Source organism: Squalius cephalus, assembly GCF_949319135.1.
Source record: "Squalius cephalus genome assembly, chromosome: 21".
Taxonomy (NCBI): Eukaryota; Metazoa; Chordata; class Actinopteri; order Cypriniformes; family Leuciscidae; genus Squalius; species Squalius cephalus.
Window position 1 is genome coordinate 14,903,491 of NC_137142.1, and position 20,627 is coordinate 14,924,117.

The 20,627-nt window shown below is 38.1% G+C and overlaps 1 protein-coding gene across 1 annotated transcript in view; it reads left to right on the top strand.

The window, feature by feature from the left end:
* The window catches only part of eys (eyes shut homolog), a 250,415-nt gene that overhangs the window by 219,690 nt on the left and 10,098 nt on the right, over positions 1-20,627 (top strand). Inside the window, exons 38-40 of the mRNA XM_079856231.1 lie at positions 4,579-4,687; positions 5,842-6,062; positions 16,466-16,638. Of these exons, the coding sequence (XP_079712357.1) occupies positions 4,579-4,687; positions 5,842-6,062; positions 16,466-16,638 (503 nt within the window). The remainder of the gene's footprint in view (positions 1-4,578; positions 4,688-5,841; positions 6,063-16,465; positions 16,639-20,627) is intronic.

Genomic DNA, 20,627 nt, shown 5'->3' on the forward strand with positions numbered 1-20,627 from the left:
TATGGCTGCAGGGCTGCAGCTTCATGATGTTTTACTGCCATCTGTTGCCAGTACTTCATACATATTTTGTAGTTGGAGCAATAGAGGCTCTGCGATGCTCCACGTCTTCCAGCATCCATTAGTGAACTGTAGCATGAACTGCAATTATATTCAGCTCTTAGATTTCATAGTTGTTGAACGGCAGCACTTGTGTGATGGCATGATGTTGCATCATGTCTGATTGAGTCAATGTAAACCCTGTGAGCCAATCATTTTAATAGAATATAAAGATAAAAAGAAACCACATCTTTTTTTAAAAAATAAGGTTTTTTAGGAGTATAGAGTGCAACAGTGGCACCCCTTTTTTTAGCAGCGCTGGTTCCGAAAGTATTTTTTCCATTCATTTTTCCCATAGGGATTTTTTTAAAAGTCTTCGTTAAAGAGTTAGAAGTCATTAACTAAACCAATCAGAGGACAATCACAACTCCACAAACATTGATTTGAAACAAAAAAGTATTTGAAAATCAGACAAAAATACAAATGTACAAGACTGTGTACGTGAGGGAAAGAACTATAATTCCCATGACGCATTGCGAACAGCATAGTCGAATTAAATAATTAAACGATGGAGAAATATAAAACTCCCATTTTCAAATGTTGATATGTATAAATAATATAATATATTATATTTTGCTAGCGGAGCTAGCAAGATCTTTTGGCGCGTGTTGCTTTTTTCAACTCTCTGATTGGTGTAATTTTCTGTAAAGCATCATGGGCAATGTAGTTTTTCACCAGTGTTAAACACGATTATTTAAAAAACAATAAAATAATGCGTGTTGACGTCTTCAACAGAAGCAAATACCATTGATTATCAACCTCGTAGCTCACAGTAAGGCTGTCTTTAAAGGTTTACAAGTTAGCATTCAAAATTCCTTATGGAGAAAATGAATGGAGTTTTTACTTGCACTCTATAGGTGGAGGAACTAGCAACATAGTAAACAAATGGTAACATGACAAAAACCATATAGAACAACACCTTAGCAACTGCGTGACAACCACCCACCACACCCTATCATTGTGGTGGTCAATTTTGATTTAACTGTCATTTAACAGAGTAAATAAATGACAACAGGAAGAAAATGGTGTTTATTTTGGGTTATAAAATTTTGATGAGGCTTATTTTTATGCCTGACACACGGCTGGTCTCAGGCTGGGATACACACATGCAAAAAAGGACTATGCTGTGCTAGTGTACATTGCTGGTACACTCAGAAATTCAAAATTTCCTCTCAGTTTTGATTGCCCTGCGCTGCGTTTCCCAAAAGCATTGTAAGCCTAAGTTGAATTTAGAGACCATTGGTGGCAACCGTTGTACGATCAACTTGAGAAAGACAGCCCTGGTCACATTGAATTATGATCTCTCATTTCAAGATTCACAGTTTATTCATGTAATTTCATGCTAAATGTATTTCTGTCCAGTTCTAATAAGTTTGTTCATGGTTTTTAAAATGACCCCCACAAGGAAATTTGGACAGAACATATCAAAATACTTTGATTTGCTACTTGCTATTTCTAATCGCCGGTGGTATGTAATTTGTTTGCCCCTGGTCTTGTGTGTTTTCCTTGTTCTGTTTGTTTTTTTGTTCCGTGTTACAATTCGCATATGCCCCTGAGTGCAAAATGAGTCATTAATAGCATCTCCCCAGAAAAGTAATTTAATTTTTTTTTTTTTTGGTAAAAAGCAAAAAAAAATCACAAATGTGTATATATATAATTTTAGATAGTATTTATTTAAAAAAAAAAAAAAAGTATATATATAATTATATATAATAATATTTATGTTTTCTTAGCAGTAGAGAGAACAAAACATGTATTTTGTAACATATTGTTTATTTGGATACACTGCTGTTCAAAAGTATACGGTCAGTTTTTTTGTCAAAGTGTCAGTTGCGTAGCTGTTTATGGAGGGACAGAAATCTCTCAGATTTCATCAAAAATAGCTTCATTTGTGGTCCGAACGGGTTTGGAACGTCATGAGGGTGAGTAATTAATGACAGATCAAAAATCTTGCCAACCCAAAACTTTTGAACGGTAGTGTATATACTTTGTGCTTTTTGAGAAATAAACGTTTTCCATTAAAGTAAACTGATAATAAGATCTGACTGAGACTCCCACATGACGGAATTGTGCCCTTTCTCTCTCTGTAAATAACCAGTGTGCTCATTCTGTTCCCTCAGGACTGTATCCACGTGTCCACAAGAGCTCATCAGAAAGAATGACACCAGCGCCCAGTTAGATCATCACAGACATGCTCAGCCACAGCACTGCACTAGATGTTCCTTTAGATCTTTTTAATATGAGCCTAGAGAAATATTAGCTGTCTTTGCCATTTGGTAGCATGTAGCTATTTAAGATTGTGTCATCTGCCGCACTTTATAAAGTGACATTTAAATATTTTTTTAACATCATATTTGTATTGTCCTGCATAAATGCAGTGTGAGTCTTTGTGAAAACTGTTCTCTCTTTCTCTTTCTCTTTCTCTCTCTCTCTCTCTCTCTCTCTCTCTCTCTCTCTCTCTTTCTCTCTCTCTCTTTCTTGCGTGTGGTTCACTTTGAATGGACAAACCCCTGTAGATCTCAGTGGGTGCCATTTAACTGCTGTGTCTAGAGAAGAAAGCAGTAACAGTGAGCTGGGAAACAGTTTAGTTTAAACAAAATTGCCCACAATATTGCTTGAAAATAACACGCGATCGTTTGGTTAAAAAGATTGTCCCACCCCCAGTCTCACACTTTTTGGTTGAGCCAATGTTATGTCTTCTGTTGTATGGATGATATATAACTTTTGTGTTAAGAAGGTCATATAGATTTGGAGCAACATGAGGTTAAGTAATGACAGCTATGTCATTTTTGTGTGAAAACTGCCCCTTTAACCAAACTGAGATTAATTTAAAGAGAACCTTTTATTCTTTTTTTACATTTTCAACTATCTTTAGTTTATAATGTTGCTGTTTGAGCATGAAAAAGGTCTGCAAAGTTACAAAGCACAAAGTCACTCCAAAGGGAGTTATTCTCTATATCAGTAGTCTTGGTTTTTCTTCCGGAAAGGTACTCATCACAATATTCCTCATTTAAAAAATTCCCACCCAAAGCAAACGCAAAAAAAAAGTGTTCGTTTTTTTTTTTTTTACCAAACACACTCAAAGCGGCTGACCAATCATATCACACTGGACCAATCAGAGCACACTGAGCTTTTCAGAAGGAGGGGCTTCACAGAGACAGGAAATAAACAGGGCTGCATTTCCCAAAAGCATTGTAAGCCTATAAGTTGATCGTATAATCATTGCCACCAATGGTCTATACGATCAACATGGGCTTGCGATGCTTTTGGGAAACGCAGCTTTTGGGGTTTTTTTTGTATTTTTTTACATTCTAGTAGACCCCAAAACAAAATCAAGAAATTGTAAAGGGGCATAATATAGCTTCTTTAAAATAATCAAATGTTCCTGCATTCGCCTGTATTTGCTACCAATGCTGGAATCAACATATCATATAGGACACATTGAACCTGATGAGAAGTCTCTATAAATGCAAACAGCTGTCCAATGCACCTAAAGTGGTTATCAAGCCATGATTAAAATAATTAGTACTTCATAACATCCCGCTACTTGGACTAATACCAGAATATTAAAGTCATTGCAGGAGCCTTGGCAAACAATCAAATCAGCTCATGTCCTTATGTTCAGGATTCATCAGAAATACTGGTTCGGTGCCGGGCTGTCAGTCACATTGAATTTCCTTCTCGTAGTCCCAATCGGGCATTAATTTGTCAATCTGTATGCAAAGCGACTCTCAGAACTTCCCCAGTGTTGTAATTAGTGCTACCTGAAGTTGTAGGGCTTTGATTGCCTTCAGGGAGGTGTCCTGCAAGGCGGTTTCAAATTAGCATGAGGGCAATCGCCCTGATTGCTCGCATCTGGTCATTAAAGGAGAGGGGACTTTTCTCCCCCTCTCGCCCTGAACCCAACATGTACTGAAATCAAAAGCTGATGCTTGAATAAGCAAGTCTCAAGTTTTTCATGTGCCTGAAAGAACTGATTGGACAATGAGAAAATCCATGCCTTTTGCTAATTACATGTATTTTTCAGTTAGGATATTGTTTTTTACAGAATAACTGTTGGATTACGTCAAGCCACAGTTGAAAGCTTTGTGGGGGAGATTGCTGAGACACTCAGCACCTTTTACTGTTGCGTTAGGTTCCTGAAATGGATTATTTTTCAGCCCGTGAGCAGGGAGGAGCTGTCTTTTGACATTTTGAGATGATTGAGAAGATATATTGCTTGAGTAGTAAATGAGTAAACAGAACACAAGCCTGGAAGATGAATATTTTTACTACGTATGAAGGAGTTTGAGATTTCCGTAGAGTGGCCTAGTAGTAGCCCAGAACTCCCCTCACCAATTTGTGTAGTTTTTATGCTTAAATGGATTTACTGTGAATGCTGCATGATCTAATGAGATTTTCCTTCCTTCCTCCCATGGCCCGTTTCTGTCTTACTCTCTCATTCTTGATCTGTATTCCCTCCTCTCTGTCTCTCTCTTTTAGATATGCATTGCCATCTCGTGACAATGGTCGGCTCTGTATCATTGAAATAGCTGTTGATAATGGAACTGCTAATCGGCAGCAGAAATACATGGATGAGCATGTGTCAGAGGTAAACCTGCTTCTACACATTCAATCATTTGAATGACTGTATCAGTCTATATTTTATCTATGAATTATCTGATTTACTTTAACCATTCTACTGTCATTTTTACCACTTTGTTATTGCAATATAGTTTTTTTTAATTAAGGATTGATGGATGGCTGGATGGATGGATGAATGGATGGATGGATGGATGGATGGATGGCTGGCTGGATGGACGGATGGATAGTCGGACGGATGGATAGAGAATGGATGAATAGACAGACAGTTAGTTTATGTGCAGTCATGTTGGTTATTATGCCATTATTTTTGTAAAGAAGACACCTCAGTCTTTCTGAGAGCTGGTGTAATAATATTTCTTCAAAAAATAAGAAGTTTGATTATTCACGTTAAATAATTGGTTCATTTTTGCTTCCTAATTGATGAGAACCTTTTTCAACAGACTATACATCTTAATCAGAATATAATGGCTTCACAAATCCATTTATAGAGCTTCATAAACATAAAAAAGACTGTAAAATTGGCAAACTTTGAATGTTGTATTTGAAAAGCCTAGTTTAAAAGTTTAAGGTTAGTTTTATGTCTGAAGGTTATATAGTCCTTGTGTAGTTTAAATACATAGACAGTTTGAAATGTTGTTTGAAAGCAATATAGGCCTAAGGATAGGAAAAATTAAGCAAAAAAATGCAATAGGAAATTAAAATGTCTGTATTAGTTTTTTTCTTCTACATTTTATAATATGTTAAAATAAAAACATTTATTTTAAATCGTAAACATTTGATATCACATTTTACTTTATTTTTGATCAATTAAATTCAGCCTGGTTGAGCATAAGAGACTTCTTTCATAAAGTGTTTTGAGAGGTTTTGAACAATATTGTACACTAAAAAAAAAAAGTGGTGTTTGGTTACTTTTTTCTCAGAAATTGCTAGTAAAATTCACAAATAATTACAAAGAAACGATAATCCATTCAATTGAATGTTAAAATTTCAAGACTGAAATAGTATTTTACTACATACTTCAGTAATCTTTGTTTTATTTGCTACTTTGAATTTATTTACAGAGCACTTTAGAGCACAGGCTAATCTAACATGATTATCTTGAGCTAGATAAAATCATCATTATTGTTAACACATGTCTCGATTCTTCCTCCCAACACTCAGGTGGTGTTCGGCCCCACGTTTCTTGGTGGCGTTCCATCCCTCTCAGAGCTGCACCACAACAGTGGGAATGTCTCTGGATTCATCGGCTGCATACGTGAACTGCAGATGGGCTCCAAAGAGCTGCATGTGGTGAGGGAAGCAATCAGAGGCCAAAATATTCTCAACTGTGACGCCACGGTCTGCCAGCATCAACCCTGCCGCAATGGAGGAACCTGTCTCAGGTATGATTTCACTTCTTTCTTTTTTGAAACTCTATTGGAGGTAGAACCATCTCAACTTTCAATGGCTACATTCTGCGAGTAGTGTTTTCAAAGTGTCTGTTAAAACAATATTCAGATGAAAATGACTGTAATTGGATGTTTCTCAATAAAGGACTGGTGAGTGGTAGACAACGTGACCGGAGGAGTTCCTCACTGTACGTGCAGATGTCATACTCATCAATCAGCATTCTTTCACAAGCATCTCTTAAGCTTTCAATATTTGGCATACATGCAATTTTCTACTAAATTTTGTGCTTTTGCCAGGGCGCAGAGTTTGTAAATATTGTCAATGATATGCGGATGCTATGAAGATGCTCACTTGAGTTTTAAATAGCGGTAATCAGAGGCTTGATTGCAGGGACGGGAGTGATGTGTGAATGTGCTTTTTGTTAAACCACAGGCAGCGTTTTTGTGTTGCCTACAACCAATAGTTTACAATTGCACCATTTTTGAGTTTTATATTTACTTTTCTATGTTAAAAGCATGTTTTGATTAGGGTGGGAATCTTTAAGCTTGTCACGATTTTGTTAGATTCCGTTAGTCATGATCTGATGAAATGATTCTCAATGCATTTCCATTCAGCATCTGTCAACCTAGGTGGCAAATCTTTTGTAATTTAAGGTTGACCCTAGGCTTGCTGCGGTAGTCGGTGTTCCTACAACAGATCCTACAATTATTAACTGAATATGCCTACACAGAGTACACATGAGTACGCAAACTCAAAAGCGAAAGTGAAAAGCGAGCACTCATTCAAAAGCGATTTCTGTATAGTAAAGATGTATAGTAACGTAGCATTTGAAGTGCATTTTTAGTATCATGGTGTACTGGTGCTAAAAAGTATTGTGGTACTAAAATTTATTTTGGTACAATATAATAATTTTGCAAATGTCTGTATGATCACAATGACAATGTGCTTCTCTTCTGTAGTCTGGGATTTGAAGCGTAAAAACACAACACATGACCACTAAAGCGATTTATTTAATTTTTTTTAAGTTTCATCTGATGAGATATTTATTACAAATCCATGTAAATGTCAGTGTTAAAAGTGCCTTTGGCTCAGCTGATGGCGTGCTTGACCACAGCAACTCGAGCACAGACACTCAGCGCGTGTTCAGGGACTCTGTCTGACAGCCGTGGAACGGTTTTCCTAAAGGACTACAGAGAACTGGCTCTGAATTTAAACCTAATCACTTCCAAACACTGAGATAAGGTGCCATTTACCCTTGTTGTGTACAAACCTGATTCATTCCTTATATACTGTATAAACAGAAAATAATATTACAATACATGGAGGACTTTTGTTTGGAATAATGAATAAAGTAAATGGTAAATGGACTGCATTTATATAGCGCTTTCAACAGACCCATGGCCACCAAAGCGCTTTACATATTGCCTTAGATTCACCCATTCACACACCGACGGCGGTGTCAGTCATGCAAGGCGCCACCTAGCTCGTCGGGAGCAGCTGGGGTTAGGTGTCTTGCTTCATGGACACCTCGACACTTGGTCAGGTGGAACCGGGGATTGAACCACCAACCTTCCAGTTTGTAGACAACCTACATGAGCCACTGAGCCACTGCCGCCACTGCCGCCCCTGGGGGAAGGCTGGAATACACTACACAACTTTTAAAATTGGAACAGATTTCAAAACTCTAGGCATCATACGACTTTGTAAATGGTTAGAGAGAAAAACTTGTCATTCTACAATGACACACACTTTCAGACTCAAGTCATTCTAAACACAACAAACTTGCATGTGCTTCGATGCTAGCAGATGCATGACGAATGAAAACAATGTGTTCTAAAATCGTTGCATAATATCATGTTTGATAATCTCCGACTGGATGGAATCAAAGTCTGAAGCTAAAAATTGAGTCTGTGCCCATCACAGGCCCAGCGACAGGACCCCCAATGATGATCTCAATCCCCAAGCGATGATCTAAGTGATGATGATGATGATGATGATTATTACTATCATCCTTATTAGGCTATTTTTATTAATAAATGAATATTACAATTTATTTGCCCCGCAATAGTTTCATAGCGCATCATCGCATAACCGACTCGCTGAGATGCTAATAAAAGTACTCCTCGTTTAAAAAACATATTGTTTAACACTGAATACTTCTCTTTTATTTTTTTAAGATAATAATTTAAGACATATCAGAACGTGAAGTAGATTCAGCTCTTGATGTTGCTGTTGTTTTATATAGGTGTTCTAGTTTAAACATGCAGGCTTGTATATAGTGGCGTCCTTATTTCTCGTTCTAAACTCATCTCGGAAAAGTCTGTTTCACTGAAGCGCTCTGTGAATATTGACTTTTATATATAACCAACTTGGGGCATTAGCCCCATCACTGACCTTTGTGATGAGGCATTGAGCAGTCCAGACTCGACATTTGGTTTGTGTGTGAATGGTCTTTTTCTGTGGTGATGACTGTCCTTTCTTTCATTTTTCTCCTCCAGGTTTCCTGTAAACAAATCAGTGGAGTATTCTCTTTGATCACATGGGCTTCTTTTGATATGCTGGTTAGATGTCTTGTACGTAATCATTCATTTTTAGTTTGAAAGGCAGCTGCTTTTATTTTCATTTGCAAAGTCACATGCACAGTACTCAGCCCCTTCTTCGAGATCGAAATAACAGTCCACGTTTATTTTAAAAGGGTAAAACTAGCTGCACTCATGTGAGGCAGATAATTGTCCTGGAAGATGTCCTAATGGTAATCCCAGTTAGCTGAGGCGAGTGAAGGGAGCATGTTGACAAAGAATAGGCTTTTTCTCCAAGCCAGCAGCTGACGTTAGCAGGCTAGTTTTTCTCAACAGATGGTACTTAAACATATCCCCGCTTTCCTTGCATTTGCTTCTGCTCAGAGTCATTTCTCTCTCTGTTGTCATCTCACAAAACTGTATTTCACCTCAGATGTCCTCATCCATTTTCTCTCTCATCCATTTAAACTTTCAGAAAACTTATATGACTGTGGATATGGGCCTAATGTGTGCATTCAAAGTACCTGGCTTCCTGTTGTAAGTCTCCTTACTAGTGTTGAGTTCTGACAGTGATTCATGGCTTTAACGGTTGTAATCCTTTGACTTTGAGACAGATTCTCCCCACCTCCACCGGGTAACGGCTAGAGCATGTGGAGGGCAGGAGCGAACAGCTGTACATCAGCCGTTCATTTCATTCCCGTAAAGCGACATCATTCACCTCGCTGTCGAGCTGAGCACTAAACTCTTTTACTGAGTGTGTCACGCCCGCCCAAGTGTATAATCGAGTGCTTGGCCCACTAAACAGGCAATCCAGCACGTTTGGAGGACCGGCCTCTCCATTTTGGGTCTCCGGTGAGCCGTGGCCTCATGTCGCGTTTACAGATCTTTGAATTTAAAATGCTGTCTTTGGTCAGTACTGTTAAAATATCTGGGTTTTCATTGCTTTATTAATACTATCAAATGACTGGTTACACTGAAAGCAAACTGGAAGTCAGAGACTCTTTTTGTCTGCTTCTCTGGATGCACCCTTATTTAAACAGACATGGAGAACACTTACCATGTTAAATTATTCATACATGTTTTCTTCCAGAAGCTCACTTTAGTTGCAGCCGAAATGGTCAGTATTATATCTGCTGGGAGACGTGTGCGTCAGGAGATGTGTTTAGCTGGATTTTCAGAACATTATATTTTTAATGGTTTTTCGTCTTTCTGTTGCTTTGTAGCATTGACCTCTGGTTCACTTCCATTCTAACCAAACACAGACAAATGTTCTTGGTTTTTAGTCTCTTGACTGCCTTACATAATACCCATTGGTCAAATAAGCATCTTTATATAACTGAATGCAGGATGACCTCTGTGAACCGTATTAGCAACAGTGTCTTTCTAAGAGTATGATACCAGGGTCAAATAAACACACTTTGGCAAATTTAGTATATTATCTGGATATTCTGCATACTGTATTTTCATATATGCTGTGTGTGTGTGCATGCATGTGTGCGTACACCACTGTTCAAAGGTTTTTTTCTAAAAGGTAATACTTTTATTCAGCAAGGACACATTGATCAATAGTGGCATGTATAAAGTTACAAAATATTTTTGTACTTTCTATTTATCCAAGAACCCTTAAAAAAAATATTCCCACAAAAACTTAGTTCTTTCCAATTGCTAACACTAAAATGACATGCACAGCACAATTATTTAAATTGACACAGAGCAAAACCAATGGCAATTCAAAATGGCACTTTTTAAATGCACACTGAACACGGTTCTCTGCATAAGACACAACAATCTGACATAAAGTCACTGCCATTCAAAATGACACTACATGAGCTAATTGGCCAATACATGTGCCACCTGGCCAAACACCTCAATGGTTAATTGTTAACACTACAATCTTTTTCAGTTTACTGTTTTTTGTGAGCATATTTTTGTTCAGTCCAATATAAATATATCTGCTGTGCATATGTTGCACTGACTTGTTTGGTGAAAAGTAAAAAAAAAAAAAAAATGTTTCAACAGCATGTGTGTATCTGCAAATATTTCTGTGCATGTGAACAATCTGAAGAATTTTCTACAATTTGAACTATTTTAGTATTATGGCAAAGCATACTAAAGATGAGAGTGCTTTTCATTAAGCCCAACAGTGTGTAGTTGGTTAGACAAAAATCTGGTAATATGTGTGCCATTTCGTGCAAAAGTTTGATTTTGATAATGCTATATGTAGTTTTAGTTGCAGTGCTTCATTTTGTAGGATATATTAGTTATTTTGCAGTTTGGGTGTGTGGTTTTGTGAATTGTGTTAAGTATTTTGATAAAACCATCCTAGTTTGCAAAATTGTGTGTTAGCAATTGGAAAAAACTGTAAGCACAACTGATTTCAACATTGATAATAAGGTTCAATAATACGATAACAATGTTTCTTAAGCACCAGATCGGCATATTAGAATGATTTCTGAAGGGTCATGAAGACGTAAAGGTTATAAATAGCTTTGCCATTACGGAATAAATTACTTGTTCAAAAATATTTCACAATATTACTGGTTTACTTTTCAAATAAAGGCCTGGTGAGCTAAGAGACTTTCACCCCAGACATTTGAACGATTTTTGTGTGTGTGTGTATACTGTATATACAGTGACTTGCGAAAGTATTCAAAACCCTTCATTTTTTTCACATATTATGTTGCTGCCTTATGTTAAACTACTTTAAATTACTTTTTTTCACATTAATAGCCACTCCATACACCACAATGACAAAACAAAAAACTGATTTGTGATGACTGCAAATGTATTAAAAATAAACAAAATGAAATTATTACATTTCTTAAAGCTGCAGTAGGGAGTTTTTAGAAAACATTGACTTAGCCTGAAAATTTGAACAAGCACAACTTGCAGGTCACTCCCCCTTGCTCTCTGCTGCACTACAGCACTCCCTCCACAGCTCCTCCCCCACAACGGAGCCTGCCGTGAACGCGCAGGCTAGCAGGGCCACCAATGACGGTGGATAAACAGTTATGGCACATTCACTGGTAGGGACGAAACATCAACAATATGCTTTACATTGACTATGGCCTGCTCATACTTTGACTACAAACCTTGTCCTCAAATTATTACGTATTTTGCAATACATGTAATGTAACTTTATAACGTTGCACTCTTTCTATAAGTTATAAATAGCTAGTAAGATAATATAACGGTAACTAAAATTACAGTATTTTAGTAATTATCCTAGCGATAATGCTAAATAAGGTTTGCTAGTACATTATTTCAGCAACATGACAAGCCAGTGAATTAGCAGGTTTCAATTGTTGCTTTGCACAGTGTGTGACATTTTATCTGGATGTTATGCGGCTAGAGTTTTGACACTGAGTCAATGGGCTCCGACGAGCTTGTTTATCGTCATCGGTCTTTTTCAGTTTACCTGTCTTTGTTGTATGAGCAGGTGCCACTCGAGAAATTGGCAGTTTTGGTTGTTTGTCCGCCATTAGCACAGCTGCTCGGCACACCGGCAATCTTGATTTTGAATGACGGTACGCGCTGTGCAAGAGCTTGATTGACACTGCTAAGACATTCCTCCTGGCTCTGATTGGTTGTTTCTGACCGGGAGCGGTGTATTTCTGCAAATGGCAATAGGACCACTGGGAGGAGCCAGAGGAGCTTGATTTTGTTTTTCACAGATTATCTGTCTCATATTCTACTGTCAGGACATAATGACAGTTTTAACAAATATGTAAAAAATACATTTTTACAAAAGTTACCTACTGCAGCTTTAAGTATTCATACCCTTTTCTGGGACACTTGAAATTTAGCTCAGGAGCATTTCAGTTTCTCTTGTAGATGATACTACACTTTGAGTGGAGTTAACCTGTGACAAATTCAGTTGAATGGGTATGATTTGGAAAGACACACACCTCTCAAAAAAAAGGTCTAACAGCTAAAAATGTATATCAGAGCAAAAACCAAGCCATGAGGTCAAAAGACCTGCCTGTAGAGCTCAGAGACTGGATTGTGTCAAGACACAGATCTGGGGAAGACTAAAAACATTCTGCTGAATTGAAGGTTCACGTAAGCATGTAGCCTCCATTATCCTTAATAGAAGAAGATTGTAACAACCAGGACACTTCCTAGAGCTTGCCTAACTGAGCACTCAGTGGAGAAGGGCCTTGGTTAGAGTGGTGACCAACAAGCTGATGGTCACACTGGTTGAGCTCCATGATCCTGCAACTGGACGGTATCATAGTCCAAAATCTGCAGGCTGGCGCAACCCTTTCCACTACTATTGTTGACTGCAAATCGGGGCAAGTCATGCCTAAAAAGGCTTGAGGCTGCTATACTTCGTTAAGGGTTTCAATACTTATGCAATGTACTTATTTCAGTTTTTTTCTTATTAATAAATTTGCAAAGTTGTCAAAGATCTCTTTTTTTTTTTTTTTTTTTTTGCTGTCATTGTGGTGTATGGAGTGTAGATTGGTGTGAAAAAAGTAATTTAAAGTAGTTTAACATACGGCAGCAACATAGCAAGATGTGAAAATAAATGAAGGGGTTTTAATACTTTCGCAAGGGACTGTATGTGTACGTTTTTCCAGACATGAAAGGCTATTAATTAAATAGTGAATCATGTGAATGTTTAGAGAGTGCACTAGCATAGTTGATGGTCTCAAAGCAAACATAGACTAAAAGCCAAAAAAAATTACATTTTATGTGTATATGTGCTGCTGCTGAATATTTATTTATTTACAGTTTATGGTCTCAAAGTTAATAGACTAAAAGCCTGAAATCTTTTTTTTTCTCTCTCTCTTTTTTTTTTTTAAAGATAAAGTGTCATGATCAAAATACAGAATATGTCATTGCAATGTCAAGACTCTCTTTGAAGAGTGGTAAACACATCTCCTGTGATCATACACAGTTGGCTACGTACGGGGCTCACCATATGCGGCCGACACCTGAGTGTTCCTCCTGACTGTTCGCTGCGTCAGTCAGAGTTTGCATGGCTGGTGAAGGGCAATCAGTCACAGAAACAGATGTGTTTGCATGTTCTACATAATGCGGGGCAATAATCTTGCAGTCTGCCGCGGCATTACCCCCTGCTGTCCTGAAAGGCAGTGACAAACCATTCTCTGTCTTTCCCTGGGAACGGTGCAAAGAGCGCTTGTATACAAACCAGGTCACTTGATTAGTGACTCAGATTTATGAGTGGGAAGGTTACATGTCCTATCCAGTGTTATCTGCATAAATGCAATTATTTTTGTAACATTATAAGCGTGCCATTTTTATTTGAAATTCGATTTCTCCCTGCATAGATATTCCTTCAAATCTTTTCATGCCCACGTTTTTAGAATATTGTTGTGTGTGTCTATGTATCAGTCACTTGCACTGGTTCTAAATCCCAGTGACAGAATGTAAATATTTCATTTCAGCTGTGCTGCAGCTCAAAACACATTATTAATTTATAGATTTGAAACTCCTCCAATGCTTCCTGTATCTGATATTATACCTTTGAAAACGGTCTACATCTTCCGGCAGCTTATGAAGTTCTTGTCTGAATATTGCTTATCATGCTGGCCCACCCTCTGCCTCTCGCTTGAGGATAAAGCCTGGAATTAAAAAAGTTCCGTTTGCGGAATTGCACCTCGGCAGTCATCCTTTAGCTGGGGCGTTTCTAATATTTCGCTTACAGTGAGGATAGATCAACATCAGCAGAATGTGAGTCTGCTTTTGTAGATGGCCTTCAGGCCCAGTTATTCGCTTATTTAAATGAATCTGTGATTCACTCAATACGTTTTTGTTTATGTACTCTTCTTCATCCCCGTGGTCTTGGACACCTTTTTGATTTTTGATTTTATTTTATTTTTTTCATTTTAGTCTTTTCACTGCATGATATTTATAAAATGGACATCCCAACAAGTGTAATGTTATGTCTGTATAATGCGTTTTTATGAATATATCCTGTATTTTGGTTTAGATGTACACTAAACCAAAGAAAGGACACCCTATTGAATTTATGGTTTTATGTATCAGATTCAAGACATAATAAAAAAATCATCTGGTCTTTGGCAGGTCTTAAAATGAGGTAAATACAACCTCAGAAACAACGCATGACATAATACATCGTGTCATTATTATTTAACAAAAACTTGACCAAAATGGAAAAGCCATGGGTGACAAACAAAGTACACCCTTACTGCTTCCATAGGAATTAAGAGAGGAAGTAGCAGTCAAAAGTATGGCATGTTTGGAAGGGTTTTCAAGAGAAGCTTCTTTTCTCTAAAAAGAACGTGGCAGCATGGCTTGGTTTTGCAAAGTTGCATCTGAACAAACATCAAAACTTCTGGAACAATGTCCTTTGGACAGACGAGACCAAAGTGGAGATGTTTCGCCATAATGCACAGCGCCACATCTGGCAAAAACCAAACACAGCATATTAGCACAAACACCTCAACTGTCAGGCACGGTGGTGGAGGGGTGATGATTTGGGTTTGTTTTGCAGCCACAGAACCTGGGTACCTTGCAGTCTTTGAGTCGACCATGAACACCTCTTTATATCAAAGTATTAAAATGTGAGGCCATCTGTCCGACCACTAAAGCTTGGCCAAAATTGAATAATGCAACAGGACAATGATCTCAAGAACACCAGCAAATCTACAACTTAATGGCTGAAAAAGAAAAGAATCAAGGTGTTGCACTGACCCAGTCAAAGTCCAGACCTCAACCCGACTGAAATGTTGCTGCGGGACCTTCAGAGAGCTGTGCATAAACAGATGCCCACAAACCTCAGTGAACTGAAGCAACGTTGTGAAGAAGAGCGGGCCAAAATTCCCCCAGAAAGATGTGTGAGACTGAGACTGTCATACAGAAAACGATTCCTTCAACTTATTTCTGCTAAAAGTGGCTCTACAAGCAACTGAATCATAGTGTACTTAGTTTGTCACACATTTATTTTCATTAAATTATGACACAGTGTAATATGTTGTTGTTCATCTGAGGTTGTATTTACCTCATTTTAAGACCTGCTAATGACCAGATGATTTTTAATGTTCTGATAAGTAAAACCAAAAAATTCTAAAGGGTGTCCTGTACTTTGTCTAGATGTTTTTGCCTTGAGCTCTGTCTGAAAGTGCGACTATAAAGTAATTTTTTTTTATTATTATTGGCAGTCTGATGACAATCAATTAACATGACAACAATCAACAAGTTTGTTTAACATATATACAGCAAATAGAAAAAAATTAAACATGTTGTTATTACTAATAGCAGCATGACACCATTGGTCATGTGATCTTAAAATAGGTGTTTGTTCATTATTTAAACAAGGGGTTTTAAATAATGTTGATGCCACGGACCCACAAACATGATTAAGCCATTTGTTTATTTTCATGTACACTACCGTTCATAAGTTTGGGGTCGTAAGATGTTAATGATTTTGATGTAAGTCTCTAATGCTGACCATGGCTGCATTTATTTAGGAACCCATAGGAATTTAAAAACCCATTCTAGACCACAGACTTAATCTTCATTTACGAGTGAACATCATTTTAATCAAATGCCAAATCATTTGCTGTTCATTTCTGTGTCTGTAAAATATTTTTTAACGAAGTGCACTTTCACTTGCGCTTACACTGCAAGATCAGTTGATGTTGGTCTGGCTGACAAGGATGGTCTCGAGTTCAGGCCGGTGATGTATGACTTCCATCCATTCCGCTCTGTATTCTCATTTGTATTCTCCCCTGCTTTTTTGACATTCTTAACCCCCCCAATGCCCCTTCCCAATGCATGCTTTATACGCAAACTCCACCGAAGGTAATGATGCAGTACGGGAACATTTCATTGGTGTACTAATGATCTCTGGTTTTTTTCCCCTCATTTTGGTTCCTTGTGTGTAGTGATGCGGAGAACTGGTTCTGTGCGTGTCCTTCGCTCTACTCCGGTAAGCTGTGCCAGTTCACCGCCTGCGAGCGAAACCCGTGTGCACGCGGCGCCACCTGCGTTCCCCAGACGCAGCTCGAAGCGGCGTGTCTTTGCCCCTACGGAAGGCAGGGTCTCCTCTGCGATGAAGGTTTGTGTAGACGCTGATTTACACCGGTATAAATTGAGACGTTGAAGCCAGCGTGGCCAGAGGGTGTTTCTTTTGATATTTGTGCCATTCTGAGGTTTGTTTTCCTCCATCACCTCCGTCTTTGAGGTTGGACCCATAGGTGGTATATTGAAAGTGTTCCCAGCAGTTTTGTTTAACTGATGCAAGCCGTTGAAATGCCATTCCAATTAGAGTAGCTAAGTGCTCTGCGCTTGCTGCAAACAGTTACTGAACTGATGCTTTCACAATGAACATTTTGAGGATAATTGCCAGTCTGCACTGGATTGGAACTCGGTTCCACACAACATACACAGACCTTTCGAGGTGTCTATAGGTAGTGCGCATCCAAATATAATGAGCACACCAAGTGTGTAAATTACGCAACTCTGAAACTTAATTCATCAAAGGGTAGTTACAGAATGTATTGGCGGCAACTGGGTTTGTTTTATTGTCTTAAATAACAAAGCTGTGAAGTCATACTACAGCGCCGTGTAACTAATGTACTTCTCTCCCCGGCTCTACCTCGCAGTGTTAAGTCAGCTAAAGTCGGATATCTGCTTACACAGATAGCTCTTCATCTCCTCGACTGTGCTTCGAGGGGAAAGAACTGCGGCTATTTCGCTGTAATCTAATTGGGTGGCGTGGTTTGAAGACCGCTTGGCACAGCACGCGAGGCTGAGCTACCAGACGTCGCTCCATCAGACAGCAAAGAGCCTGATGCCAAATAGAGTGTTCTAATCTCCCAGTGTCACACCGAGCGGGACTGACATTTGAATTTAAAGGCCGATAACAGCAGATAACATCAATCAGTATTGATTAGTAGCCAAGGCCTCGCTGCCTCTGGGCAGTCACTCAACTTTGGATGTGCTGGACTTCTTCAAATGAGCCTGGACTAATGGAATTACAGGAAGGGTTTTTTGAGTCTGTTTTATGTATTGATTTACTGTTACATTTAGAATTTATACATTATTCAGAAGATCGTGGTCTTATTTCAAATGATTCTTATTTCAAAGAAAAAAGATGCCAGGCTGCATAGCAAATGTGATTTAACAGCAATACAACTGATGGTACTTTCTCGAGTCAAGAGTCGGTTAATACAGTGAATTTGAGGAAACAGTTCGGAATCGGACATGCCAGCGAAGAACCGATGCGCTGCTGATACGAGCATGCGTGAACTAAGCAGTTGACTTGAATTATGGCCGAAATTAAATAAATAGGTTTATTTCATTAGTTTATTTGGTTTTAGACATGTAAAACATCTGCGTTTTTATATCATCGGGTTCTTTAATAATAGAATTGCATATACGTGACGTCATTGTTTGATGACGGAAACGAACGAGCGAATCGGTTCATTGAAACGAACTGTCTGAAAGAAGCAATTTGTGGAAAACAATTGACAGCCCATCACAGTAAAATGAAATAACACGAGATTGTGCTTAAATAAAAAAGCAATCCAAAAATAATGCTGAAAATGAGTGCAAACAAATTGCTAAAATGTCAATAAACAAACATAATTCAATTATTAAATCACCAAACAAATTAATACATGTGCCTTTATTTCAGTTTAATAATGTATTTAATAATTTATTTAAATATTTCAACATTTATTTAATGATTTAATTTTGAGTAATTTAGCCCTCCTTTATTGTATTTTTTATTTTTTAAACAACTTTTTAGTTTAACCAACTTCTGTACAATATTAACTTTATTTTCAAAGGTGCTATTTTTTTTAGAAGTTGCATTCCAAATCCACAGGAAGACAGATAGATTGATCTTTGGATTGATCACGGGAGCTTGTGTTGCTGGAAGCAGCTTGATGCGGCAGTGGAGTTTAGAGGACAGGCTGTGTTCTTTGACGCACAGTTCACATCACACTCACCTAAAATAGACCCATAACATAATGGCACATCTGTCTTAAACCGCCTTACCGCCTTAACACGCATATCATGTGACTTCCTGTTTTTTCATTCCATCGTCACCAGGCTCTACACCAGAAGATTAAAGAATCATCTTGTGGGAAGTGTTTGGGATCAAACAGATTTTGTTAGGAGTTGCTCACATGTGCATGTTTTTTGATTCTTATGTGCATATGTTTTTATTCTTATGTCTTTATCTATTTCATTTTTTGTGTGTGTGGTAAGCGAAGGTAATCAAGAAAAGCAAAATATCTCTGGGTCCAGCCAACACAGCTGACAGAAGGCTATTGAATTTCACTAGAGATAAATCCTTGCACACAAACGGTTTTTGACTAGAACGAATGAAAATAAATGGGTGATATGTCACTAGGAAAAACTGCTAGTGAGTTGGAGGTTGTTTTCTTGTTCCTTTAGTCACCTCTAGCAGAATAATACAGCAGAGAGAGCTTTGCTGTGCTATGCAGAGCCTTTGCATGGAAATGTAAAAGTTATATGGTCATTTTGAGGTCATGTCTCATATACCGTCAAATGGGACATTAAAGGTATAGCGGAGGATTTTCCCGAATTTTAGAAAAGAACCGCCCTCTCCACTTTTTGAAAAAATGCACATGCGCAACACTCTACCTGCTCCCGAGAGGGAACGCCTATTAAACGTGTGCACGAGCTAATCATAGCTTACATTAACTTTTACTAGCAGTGATTTTAAATGGATTTCTCCAAATAGCATGCCAAACTTTACCTGTCAAGTAGAAACTTCGCGACTGAGGTATCAGTTGGAAGCCCAACCTGTGTTTTGAGCGCACGCCATAGTGTGACTCGTGTGCACGAGCACGTACGACGGCCTTACGTAAACATATCACCAGAATGATTGACACTTAGGAGGACCAATAGTCTTGATGATCCACCCGGAAAAAGAAAATCCTCTGCTATACCTTTAACAGATCAATTTTTAAGAGAAATTTAAAAGTTTTATTCATCTTCAGCATTGGGGGGAAGGTCAGGGAAAGCAAGTGTTTTTTGTGCCTATAATTATAGCAGTTCTGGTTACTTCTAAAGGCTAGAATCAGAAATCCCCATTTGACTGGAAATGAGTTAAATTACATCCTTATACAGGACTGCAGTTTATCTTAGGATGGTAACTGGCACTCTCAAAAAGTGCCCAATATATCTGATTAATAAATGGCCGGCTTGCTAATGAATTTCACTTTGAGCAAGAAAACGTAACTCGGCATAAGCAGCGTATCACTGAGCCATTACACGACACTGTGAGTGAAGAAATACAGCTGGCCTCATCAAACCGTCCCTGCTAAAAACGCATTCTAGTCCTTCATTAGGCCCTGTGCAAATAAACCGCGACAAGATAAAATATGTGCAATTTCAAAAGGCATCAATAATTCAAGAGGAGAGCATAGGGAAGAACTTCAATGCTGTTCCCAGAGAAATCCTCTGGAGAAGCTTTGCAGACTGCACAGTTCATAAAGACAAAATGAGGGGTGGAGAAAACTCTTAAGGTAGCACGTTTTTTGTTTTTTTTTCTCTGGACAAAAAAAAAAGTGTAGATGCATAATGTACCCAAGCTGAAATGTTTCTGAACGATGGCTGCTGGACCAGGGGATCAAATGTTGATATTTCGGAAGATTTTCTGCCTCTGAAGTACACAAATTCTGGCAAAATCTTTCTGGAAAAATATAAATGTTACGACCACTGTCCATTTGCAGAGAAAAATGGCACAAAATGATAGTAATTATTGTTAGAAGCAGCATTTTCCCCCCTAAGGAAATAATAATATAGGATTTGACAAGCTTGATGTATAGTGCAATATCGCCATCTTGTGTCGCTTTCTCAGACAGCTGCTGGTAACTTCACCTCAGTCAAATTACATGACATTTTACAGATTCTTGTTTATTTAATGTTTTCCCAATACATTTCTCTAGAATAATTATACTAGCTATAACTGGATTTGAACCTGCAACCCTTGTGCTAAGTAACCATTAATAATTTGGCTATCATAGCCCATTGTATTATTAGTAGTATTATAGGCTATACATTTTTGCA